At 40.3% G+C, this 12,415-nt stretch overlaps 1 protein-coding gene across 4 annotated transcripts in view; it reads right to left on the bottom strand.

The window, feature by feature from the left end:
- The window catches only part of BICD1 (BICD cargo adaptor 1), a 185,132-nt gene that overhangs the window by 20,830 nt on the left and 151,887 nt on the right, over positions 1-12,415 (bottom strand). For 3 of the 4 annotated variants that reach the window (XM_063319379.1, XM_063319388.1, XM_063319397.1), the window contains exon 7: positions 7,447-7,654. In XM_063319379.1, the coding sequence (XP_063175449.1) occupies positions 7,447-7,654 (208 nt within the window). Of the gene's footprint in view, positions 1-6,163; positions 6,355-7,336; positions 7,655-12,415 lie in introns of all 4 variants that reach the window. The other variant, XM_063319371.1, reaches the window with a different exon arrangement.

The following is a 12,415-nucleotide window of genomic DNA, read 5'->3' as shown; positions in this document are numbered from 1 at the left end:
ACTCTGACTGTAAATTTGAGTTGTCAGAATAAAGTTGTGGGGTTTTTCAGAAATAATGGTTCTGAAGAATTTTCACGCTCCAGCTGCTTCGCATTGCTTGGATGAAGCAAATCAAACTTACCTGACTGAACAATCAGAGCAGACTCACCTAACTAGTTAAATACTATATGATTGCATATCTTATTTAGTAGTGGTGGCTCAGTTAGTCACCTACCCTGCTTTTCTAGAATAAACTCTTTCACTTAACATACAGATAAATCCATATTGGTCATGAACTAGAACTCAGAATAAAATTCTTTAACACAAATGAGCATAGAAAGAGGTATCTAGATCCTAGTCATGTTGATTTTCCTTTTAATCTATACAATTCCTTCACAAAAGACAAGTAAGAAACATTTTAAACTGCTCACTAGGTGACCTGAACAATCATAAAGATATACAGAGGACCATCCTAGCAAAATTCATGTCTGAGCTGATAATGTTCCTCAAATGACTTCTTCCACAATAATTTTTAAAAGAAGCTGTGCTCTCCTATGTATTCAGATTTCTAACAGTCCTGCTGTTTCAAAATTGAGAAGCACATAAAAAACCAAAGTTGAGGTACTGAAGTAATATCTACAGTAGCAAGGTTTAGAAATCCAAGAGGAGCTTTCCGACATTGGTACTTAAGCTCAAAAGCAAAGCTGGAACTATTTTTGGCAAAATATTCCCAAACAAATAAAAAGTGTGCACAGCTAAAGACCTTGAACTTAAACACTTTTCACCACACAATGAAAGAAGACACAAACTCGCTATCAAAAATGTATTCACCCTATCTTCCCAATGCTGCAAGGTTCACAGGCTCATCTCTTTAGAAAGCATCCGCTGTGGAGAGCGGTGGCAACCTGAGCCTCCCTCGGTCATTCTCCCAACCCCTTCATCCAAAAGGGGAGGGTAAAGACAGCTTAATTTCCTAACACGGGCTTCTACCCATAATATTCTTTTTGAAGATGCTTTCCTATATCTATGCACTGCCCAAGCTATATAAAGAAGCAGCAGCCAAAGACAAGATCCTTGCCCCACATGATAAATTCCACTTTAACATTATTTTAAGAAAAATATATGAGAAGGAACATGAGCTCCTGATTACACAGCAAATATTTTTTTACAGAATATTTCTGAAAATCATATCCTAAACACTACACTTAGAAAAAGCTCAAAATCCAGAAAGAACAAACTAAAATAGCAGTAGAGCATATTCCTCATCCTTTGAGCCAGGAGAGATTGCTCAACACCTCACATGGCCTACCAAAAGCCCCTAACTCCCTGTAACACCAATGACCACCCTACTCAACAGACTCTGCTCCTCGTTCTGTTAAACTGTGTTTGTGCTACATCAAACGGATCAGTGCATTCCCAGGTTTCTAACCTATTCTTCACAGGTGAAAACACTTCCAGTGTAAAGGGCAATTAACAAAGACAAATCTTAAGCAATTCCCCTTGAGTCCCAACCTAAAGACTTAATTGGAAGACTTCTCAGGACCTCCATATTTGGGTGATTGATTTTTTTGTTGTCATTTTCCTTATTAGCTTTAACAAATATACTTACAGATGCTGTAAGTTATCTCTTGGAGACACTATTAGGGACACTCTATAGGAATTTCCTTTGGAACAAAATTTCTGTGAATTACATTAAATTTTATGGCAAGAATGCAAACCAACTAACAAAAGCTAGTTATTTGTATCATATTGTTATTCATATTTGATTTGCCTGTAAACATAGAACTACAGCAGAAATTAATCTTGGATGACTTTTATATTAAGAATATATACCATATACTCTTAATTATGTATGGTAGGTGGTGAGCTCGAGCAGTTCCTGTACTATTATATGGACTTCCTTATACTGCCTTTATCTTCCACATTACTCTCTTTTTGTGGGAATTAAACACCATTCTGTAAGACAGCCTTGAAAGACACCTGAAAAGCAAGCAAACTTTCAGGTTTAATGTGCTTTCAGAAATGAGCAGCTCCCCAAAATTACCTAATTTTGCAGTGGTTTTTATTTTTATAAGTTTTAGAAGAGCCATTTTATGAAATGGTCTTCTAACAATGAAGAACAATAAAATCTAAACCCTACAGAATGAAAACTTGTGACTGGAATAAAACCAGCATAGTTCTGTTGAAACCTGTGGGGCCAGCCTGGGTTATGTCAACTAAACATCTAACCTCAGCTGGGCTCTGAATTTGAGAGAAATGTGTCACATTTTAAGGCTACTTTCCTTTTTCTATTTTAATAAAGTAAAATATACGACTGTACAGAATTCTGTGGAAGGAAAAGGACTGTTTGTTATGATCTTATGATCTGATTTCCTAGGAAATATGAAATACTTTACAAATCAAACTGTTTTCCTGTGCAGGATTCTTAAATATTGAAATCTGCCCTGTGGTACCTACAAGCATAAACAATATGGAAAAGAAGCATCTACCACAGTTTTTCTGGGGGGTGTTTCAAAGAAGGAAAGACTCTCAGGCAGAGCGTAGTTGCCCTTTAACTGACCCTGTTTAAGGGAGAACACTGCAGTCATTAGTTACTCTCCATCTCATAAGCCTGTTGGGAAACTTTTTTCTTCAGGTGCATCATCCACACAAGGACCGTAATTGATTTAATTTTAAGCCAAAACTTTACATTCACCTTTTAGAATTTCCATGCTAAAATAACCAACAGAGAAAAAAATGGTATCAGGGCACCTACAGCAAACTCTTTCTGACTTTTTCTTTCCTTGAAGAAGTCAAGAGAAGCACATTTGATATTTGGGACTGTGGGATATTAAGAGACATCTAGTGACTTTATATTCAAGGAGTTTGAGTGCAACTGCAAAGGAAAGGTCCTTTCTAATACAGTGTTACACACTGTAAAATCCAGGCATAGGCTTTCTATATGCCCTGACTCCACATTGTTCTGAAAACAGCCTCATGCAAAAATGGGCTGGAACTGTGTTGGGCACATAGCAGCTGGTTCTGTCTGTCTGTCAGAAGAAAGACTTTACAATGCAAAAATAATAGAAAATAACAGAAGAAAAGAAGAAACACACAGCAAAGCTAAATGCATACTACTACCTAGTGGAAATGAAACATGATACTTTGGAAATGGACTGAGTGGTATTTTTAGCCACAGTGGTAAGGATTTATTACTTCAATTAGAAAGCCCAGGTAAATTTCTACTGCCACAGCTTGATGTCAGAGGGACACGCATGCTGCTTTAAAGTTGAGAGCAGTTAAATGGAAACCAATTAGGCATAGACAATCTCTTTCTTCAGAGGTCTTTAATTCAGCTGGTCTTCACTAGGGAGTCTTCACGCCAGGGTCTTCCTCTGAAGAAGGCAGCAAAAGGAAATCACAGGTTTTTCCTACTAGGGAGCCAGCGGCAGCCAAAGCTGGGGCCAGAGCACGGCAAAGGCAGCCTCTCCTGCCAGGCACCAAGTCCAGAAGAAAGGGCAAGAGAAAGAGGTGCACAGCTCGCCCACTGCACGGGGAGTGCGGGGCAGGGGAACCTGCCTGGTTCCTCCCTCTGCCATCTTCAGTTATTTTGTCTCTTGGTCTCCATCAAATGCATTCCCAGCTACAGTTTCCACAACACTGGGAGCTAATGAAAGGACAGGGAAAGCCTGCACATCAGATGATGAAATATTATTGTGAAGGAAATCGTTCACAAATTTAAAAGACAAAAAGAAACAACAAACAAAACCCCAAACAAAACATGATTCCATTTAATTTAGGCTTGAATCATTCTTCCTCCACTCCTGAGGACATGGCCTCAAGCCAAGCTATACTCTGTTCCATAGTGTTTGAGTTTGAATGCTGCTCTTTTGCAACCTCTCTGATGAAGAAGCAGGTGTGGGTTGCCACATTTCTTGCCGTCTTGCTTGACTGCACAAATAGTCTGAGCAAAGAAACTCTTTCTGATACATGGCTTCTAAACATTCCCTATAAAACCAGCAGAATAACGTCCTTCACTGTTCCTTACTTTCATGAAACAGATAATTAGACAGATGGCAAAAAAAAATATTACTTGGTGCATCATTCCTTTCATCTGTTAACAACAGTAAGAAATCTTCCAGAAACTGGTAAGAACAATGCTGAAAAATTCCCTACCTAATCCTCAACCTGATTCTAACATGGACCCTGCTAATACTGGCATCTGAGTGCTCAGAAAAATCTCTGTTTTGAACCTGTCAGTCTCACAGGCTGACACTAAGGCCATGCGATGGCATAAAATTCTGACACATGCATTCAGAAAGCTGGGACTGTTGTAGATTCATGAGGACAATTGTAACATAAATCAGTAATACTGTCTCAAGACCCTTATGCTCTGAGTATGTAGAGATGTACCTAAAGTGCCAGGTAAGACTTCAGATGAACATTATTTTCTGGATAATTCTACTTTTCACACTGCTTCTTCCTTTGGCGTCTGTTACTGGAAAAAGTTAGAGACTCTGTCAGTGTTTCTCAATCTGTGGTCTGTGCATCTGTGATGCTCCGTGAGATATCAGATGCTGGTCCACGAAAACAGCAAAAAAAAATAAAATTAATGCATGAAGACAGTCAGGACCCACAGTCCCAAATTCAAAGATCATGTATTTTACCATTTTACTGACAATTTTGCAATACAGAAAATGGTGTTTACCATTATCTGTTGAGCACAGTCCTTTTTTAAATCATTACTTCCTCTGACCACTAAACTGCATTTACCACATACAGTCAGGCTTCTTCACACAAAGGTCATCAGTCCTGATTCTGCTTGGCCTGGCACTCTTGTAAATTGTACATGGGAAGTACAATTACAATTAGAAAAGTCTTGTAAATTTTATGTTAGAAGACTGCCATCTTTGGGCCTAGATCCTCACATTGCTAAACTGGGGAGTTAGACTATACAGAAAATGCAAAATCTAGTTCTTTAAAGAGATGCAAGTGTCCGTCAGAAAGAAAACCATGTTTATTCTGTTGTAGAATGAAGAGGAAAGAATACCAGAGACACTGCCAGTGTTTAGGAAACAGATTCCTGTCTATGGGGTAGAAAACGAGCATGTGGTCTTCTATTACCAACAGAATGCAAATAAATTGCTGAATGATCAGTACCATTTATTTTATACATTTTAAAGTCTTTGCTTCTTCCCCCTTCCCCACCTTTTCCTCCCAGGAGCCAGGTCTTTTGTTTATTTACTGCAACACTCCTTAGGAAAATGTCTTGTTTAGACTCTCTGCAGTTTTACACTTGTCCTCTGAGTGGGTGTTACTTGTATGGCACTACTCAAAAGCGGCTGTCATATTGCTGGCACTGAGAGAGAGATATATCGTCCTATAGGGTATTGCTCAGCTTTCCAGAATAAACATTTACTTGAGCAGAAATCACTTTATGGGTTTTAGCTTTTATATTTTCTACTTATGGTTTTGTATAGTAAATTTCAAAACAAAGAATGAAAAAATTTAGCACCAGACAAGAGTGAGCACGTTTAAAGGCTAAAGGTTCTGCTCAGGCGCAGAAGAAAAGTAATTATTAGCTTGTCTGTCGGGAGAAGAAAGATGTCACAACCTTTGAAATGGCATTCCAGTTTGCATTTCCTTTCTACGCCTTGTTCGAAGCAGATACTACATTTTGGCAGGAAACGAAGAGCATAAGCTTCCTGCAAAGATAAATTTCATGACTCAATTTATATAAACTAAACCTTCTGTGAGTTTAACATTACCCTTTTAGAAAAACCTGACTGAATGCTCCAGGGTGAGCAGAAGACGGATGCTGCGTAGGCTCCTGCACGCTGCCAATCACTCCCTCGCTGGTCCTCGCACATCTGACTCCTCTGTCCCGTTGGGATTGTGTCTTCTGTGGGGACTACCCACGCAACCGCCAGCATAAGCACCACCCAGGCACAGGGGTGCAGCCTCTGCGGATGCCAGCGGGACGGCACCCACCGACACCACAGCAGGACTCTCCCCACTGCATCTGGAACTAGTTTGGGCCGCTGCGGGCAGAATGTCAGCTCCTGCCACAGGTGACGCAGGAGGAGACATTTTGCTTTCCAGGCTTCAAGAAGGTGCCCAAACTAGATTGCATCTGCAGTGCTGGGAGGGTCCCCTGCTCTGCTAATCACTCAGCACCACATGCACCCAAGGAAAAAATGTTTACCTGGTGTGGCCACGGTTAACCTTTTTTCCTTGCTGAGACGGTGCCCATGGATGAATTCACTCATGGAAGGGGGGCCCCTCAGAAGATATGATTCTGTGGAGGCGGGATGAGGGGGGGCTCTTAATAATTTCTGGAGGTAGGTCCCTGAAGTCCTGGGATGGCTCTGATCACAAAGGGAAGGTGAGAATAGTCTTGCAGGAGATCCAAGAAAAATACACATGGAAACAAAAGAGTTTTACTTTAATTACCTTTCAAAGCCTCATGAATGACAACATCATGTTAATTTGCTTAACAGGTAAAAACCAACTAGTGTTGCCACCCCACATCATTTCCACAGCAGGGCAACTTGCCTGCATTGGAAATCCTGGTTCATATTAGGGGAGGAGGAGAGGAGGTTGAGTTATATCTCAGCATCCTGGAGTCGACATGTGCAAGGCTCCCTGAACGTTCTCTTGGTTTTGCATTGTGACTAGAGCATACAAGAAAAGGGAATGATTATCTAGGACTTCTCTAACAGAGAGTCCTTTTCATCTTCTGAACCGTGGAGATGCCCACACCTACAGAGCTTTGGCAGGGCAGTCACAAGACAAGATGAGAACTCACTGCTTGAACAGCAAAATATTTGCATTAGGTTATGAATGGCAGCCATCCCCCTTCAAAAGTTTGCTTGCTCCCATGCAGAAAAATTGATCTGAGTGAACACATCCATATTCTTTTCGCACTGATGAAGAACAAGCGAGCACCAGAGCTTAACAAAGAGATGCAATTTCTTTTGTGTTAAGCACTGAAATGCTCATGGAGTACAATCCTTTTTTTTCTGTATTTCAGATGCTCGTTACGGAAAACCTTAAGGAAAACTTAAGGAAAACTTGTTAAAGAAAATACATTCACACTAATATTAAAGACATACAAGATGCACTGAGACACCGACAGAATATAGTTCAAAACACTGCATTAAGGAGGAGGAAATAACATAGTGAGTAGGTGGATCAGAACCACATGTTGCCGGACTTTGAATTTCATATTCATATCCTCCCCGCCTCCTTCTCCCCAGTCAAAGTATGGAAAGAAAAAAAAAAAAAAAAAAAAGAATTATAATGTTTACAATTCAGTGAACGACTTTAATGAAAGTCTGGCCACTGCACTGTACTGTAAAGATCACTGCATGCATACCTTTTCCTCTGAGTGCCACTGCTGACCAGTAAGTTTGGTTGCTGTGGGCCCTGACTATGCAGGAGGAAAGTGTCTATGCTTGGCACGGTGGCTGATGCCTCCTCACTTACTTTAGGGCTGCCGATCTTGCTCTTTCCAAGCTTGCCTTTGCTGCGTCGGGACTGCTCATGGTCGAACTCTAAATCCTCCAGTCGCTGCGTGAGGGCAAGTTTTTGCTGGATAGCCATGCGCAACAGAGAGTTTAGGGTCTTCTTCTCATCCTCCGCAGCTGCTAGCTGCCTCTGCATCTCATCCAGCTGCGTGACGTACTCATCACACCTGGGAAAACAAACAAGGGAGAAATCTGGGGAATCAGTCCAAGAACCAACCCTATCGGTGATCAAATTCCCGGGACACAGTTACAGGGAAAGAATGAGATCCAAGCTTTTGCCAAACCTAATTCTGGAAGCAGACAGCCTGAATTTTTCCGTTCCCACTTTGAATAAATTTGGACTTGGATCTGAATGGCAACACTTCCCGTTCAGCAGGAGAACCTGTATCTAGAATATCAGAGTAGTCTATGACAACATGATACAGAACTTCTAATGCAGATAACTAGAAACTGGAGGGAAGGTTTGGGATTATCTGCAGGTTAGACCACAAATAACAATTTTGGGGGCTGGTTCAGCTAGTAATTCACCAGGGATAAGAATGTCTACTAATTAGATAATAATATTTTTCATAGACAGTAATATCTACTTGAGCAAAATATTACAAAAAATGATGAAAAAAAGACTGCAAGCACTTTGAACACTTGACCCACCAGACTTTGTGAAATGAGAAGCGCTCAGTTGTTTGCCATTGTATTGTCGTTTTAACCCCTGACAGCAACTAGGAGAGCAGCTACTGGAAAGAAAATTAACTCTATCCCAGATGAAATTAGGGCACATTCTTAGCTGATTAAAGAGGTAGTATTCTGGAAACCCCACACCTGGAAGTTATTTCACATCTACTTTGAGTCCTTGGAGGTGTGCTCAGGTATCCATTGCTACAGTCACCTACTCCTTTTTAACCCTCAGCCTCTTTTATGCACGTGAAAAACTGTATCTTTTTCATTTGCTTTAGATCTCTGAGACCAATTTTGAAATAAAACCACCTTTCTCATTATTTTGTTATCATTTAAGGTTGAATTCAATTTAGTCTCACTTTAAATGATTCCTAAATTTAACAGGAGGAGCAAGACATTTCAGGATGGTCTTAATCACTTTTTGAAGTGAAATAGCTTCAGTTTATTAAAAATAGACCATCTAATCAGTAAGGACCAAGAGTGAATGTATACCAGTAAATGTATACCAGAAGTGAAATGATTCACAGGTAGCAGTACTGTCTGACCATCGGACATTTGTGGCAACATCCAAGAATTTTTCACGTTAAATGATGCAGCTTTCATCAAATCTCCCCCCCACGAGATCTGTATAAAACTAAATAACTTTGGCATGTAATTATAATGGTGTAATGGATGAGGATTTAACTTTATCAGTATCAGACATAGAAAACAAACACAGAAGATAATTTTAGTTTTCCTGCTCAAAATGTGTGATATGTGAGAAAACTTTTGAATTATTACAAACTGAGGGATGAAACTGATTTCTCTGTAACTTTCATCTTCTCCTTGAGAAACAGAAATAAAGTGTACTTGAAAATTCCTAGGGTTTTTTTTTTCATACACAAACACTCACATATATATATTGCACTCTCCTTTTGAATAATTCAGGCACTGGAAGAAAAATTACTAAGTCAGCCATACTTTCATCTACAGTTTCAGTATTATCTTTCTTCTACAGGACCTTAATAAGCATGACCATCTTTATTCAAGCCTTGAGGAAAAGAGATAGTCCTGAAACATTGGTTGGCTTAAGGCCAACTTGCACCCCATTTCTGCTCCAAGCCATGAGATGTCTATTGATGCTTTAGCCAGTGTCTTTGACAGAGACATTAGAATGAAATCAGCATTTGGGAGATTGAATTCAATTACTTCGAAATAGGAATTACTATGATGTCTGTGTTATCAGCGTTTTAAAGACTCATTCTTGTAACCAGATGGATCCTGTATCCATCTCTCTTATTCTCTCCTGCTTTCCTCTTTGTCTAGAAGACATCTTTTTTTTCCAAATATGTTTTCTGTTGAAAATTGTTTAAAGTTAACACCAGCAGCAAAGCCTGTAGCACAGTGCCACTAGAGGAATGAACTGCCTTGCTTTAGTATGCCAATAAGCCAATTTTGGTTTTGGAACAAGACTGGGCTTCCTCCGGCCTCAGGCATCTGCTCTGTAAAACAGTGTGACTGAGCAATTAAGAAATATAAGCTCCATGAAGGTGGATATTACTAAAGCAGACTTAGACAAACCTGCTTTTTGTTACCTACTATGAACTAAACCAAGCCGGCCCTAGTAACTTGGATAGACTAGATTCTGTTAGCTGGCCTCATACTTGAGACAAAACCAATCTCGTTAATACAACATTTTCCAGCTGTTCTGATTATATTCCCTTCCTAGAAGTCCCCCCATAACAGCAACCCTGCATTCTTGGCAGTTCACTGCAGTGTTTGGGTGGCTCGAGTCATCTGACCTCCAGCACAACTCGAAGTTTCCTATTATTTTTCACAAACATGTGGTCCATTGTCTCTGTGTTTTGTTGCTCAAGCACGTTTGGGGTTTTTTTTTGAGAAACAGTGTTCAGAAAGGTTAAACCTAAATCAGTCAAGTAAAGGCCATAATTAAATTCAGAAACTGCTGAATTAGCAGCTTCAAATCTCCTTGAAGTCTGCAGCAGTTAAGGTTATTCCACGTAGTGGGATGTAGGTACTGCCTGCAGCCATGGCATTTCCCTTCACTGAAATATTCCCTGCTACATCCAAGTGTGGGATAAAAAGAGAAGTGTTTCCAATTAAAAAAGCATCACACACATCCATATTGCCTTTTGCCCACATGTTTTATAAATGTGCGTGAAGTCTCACAACATATTGAGGAAGAAAAAGGTTAAGAGCTCCTAAGATAAATGACTTCTGGCACGACACAGACGATTGTGGACCAAGCAAGGCTCCAGGATGCACCAGGGCTCTGAACAGGTCTGTCAGAAGCACTCAAATAGCAGTGAATAACAGAAGTTAGGTTATGTCCTCCTGAGCCAGAGCTCTTTCCCAGTTTCCCCCTTGCCCCAGAATGGTCGTATGCTGCAAGTGACTTAAATAAACAGCACTGTTATCTTGCTGTCTGCTGGTCTACTTATTGCCAGAGCAAAAGTCAACATTTCACTTATTTTTCACTTCCCTTGTCTCAGAAAGGAAGCAGACAGACACATAAGCCCACTTATTTTGTATGAACTGATCCAAGAAGCTTATATAGGAGTTTAAGAGATTTCTAGTTCCGTGTATCTCCCTCATTTAGGAATGCAAACCAAATACTGAGTCAGGCTTATGTGTAATTTAGGTAACGTAAATCACAGCAGAGCTTGAGCTAAAACCCAGGGACACCGACAGTGACAGATCTAGCCATATAAGCATAATTCTTTTCTGCTCATAAATGTTTTCTCTTCTAGGATAGCTAGGATCTGTCTGAACTTCCTAGTCCATCTCTTTTTTCTTTAAATATTAATCATAAGAAAATGTCTTGATGGATGAAGAATAAAACCAGCGCACGCAGTGTCAGGACTGTGGCAATATTTCTTGCTCTCTCCTTTTGAGTATCTCTATTTAGGCTGGGAATACAAGCATGTGTAGGGACTCTGTAAAATCAGCTTTTCGAATTCCTTTATGATTCTGCTCTAAAAGTAGTTCCTTCTCTCCTTCGCACTAGACTTCCCCTCCTCTCCCAGGGCAACACCTACTCTAGATTAGATAGGAAAACGAATGGTTTAAAGAATATATTTTTTGTTTTCCCTCTAGATGAGGGCTGGCCACCAGTCTCACTGCTTCACACTCCCACAGCCCCCACGCTGGGTCAGCGACTCGGGGTTGGAGTGAGGGGAAATGACAGGAGGGGCAGGAAAGGCTCTCACCATTTTTCCTGGTCTGGGACTACCAGAAGCAGCCCAGGACAAAATAAGCAGGCTAAAGGCAGGAGCTGCAAATCTGATGGGCAGCACGTGGCCTTGGCATCAAACAGGAACTTCAACTCTGCTCTGCCAACCTCATGCATCCCACAGAAAAGAAGGTTTTATACTCTGCTGCTTTCTTTTTTCTAAGAAAGAGAGGTGTTTGGGGAAAAGGGAGTTTGAACTGTATTGAGGACACATTCTTGACAGGTCTGAAGTAAATTCAGAAAGGGATCAAGGCTAATGAAGAGGGAAGGAGGAAGCTGTACAGATCAGAGCCACAAGAGATTTTGGATTGGGAAACAAAACAGTCCCAGAAGAAAAAAGAGCAAATGTAAAGGTACAATCAGGTCAGAAGGACTTTTGAGGGCAAGAGAAGAACTCCAGGAGCAGAAGGACGCACAAGTGTCAGGGAAAATCACAGACAAAGAAGGGCTCCTGCTTTCTGCGTAGGGGAGCTTTGGAGAAAAGTGTCCTCTCTGCTGTTCAGACCAGAAACAGGTACGCTGTGCTCTCCTAATAATGTGGTATGACCTTTATCCAGTGCATCCGAGGAAGAAACTACACAGTTCAGCACCAGAATGAACATCCCTTTGGGGACCAAATGAACAGAAAAAGGATGGTGTATGAAAGAGGAAGGATATTGCTCTATCAAACAGTATATGAAATAATTTTCAGCTCTAGAATATAACTCCAGTATCAAAAGGATGTTCTCTCTACAGTACAAACTCAGGATTAAATACCATGTGATGCAAGATAACCATGGAAACCACTGTTTTATTCAACAAAAGACAAAATAATTGCTTTTTTATGTCGAAGGTTGCTATTGAATGGAATGTTACTGCATGGAGAATCTTACAGTTTTGTATTTTCAAACAGATTTCTTTTCTCGAACAGACATCTATAGTATATCACTTTGCTGTCATTTAAACAAATAGCATTCCAAATGGAGGATTCAGAATGAGTCAATGATTTGAACATTTAGGAAGATTGATTTAATTATAAAGG

Source organism: Chroicocephalus ridibundus, chromosome 1 (genome assembly GCF_963924245.1).
Source record: "Chroicocephalus ridibundus chromosome 1, bChrRid1.1, whole genome shotgun sequence".
NCBI classification, from domain to species: domain Eukaryota; kingdom Metazoa; phylum Chordata; class Aves; order Charadriiformes; family Laridae; genus Chroicocephalus; species Chroicocephalus ridibundus.
The sequence above is the reverse complement of the archived record's forward strand: the minus strand, read 5'-3'. Positions and strand labels throughout refer to the sequence as shown.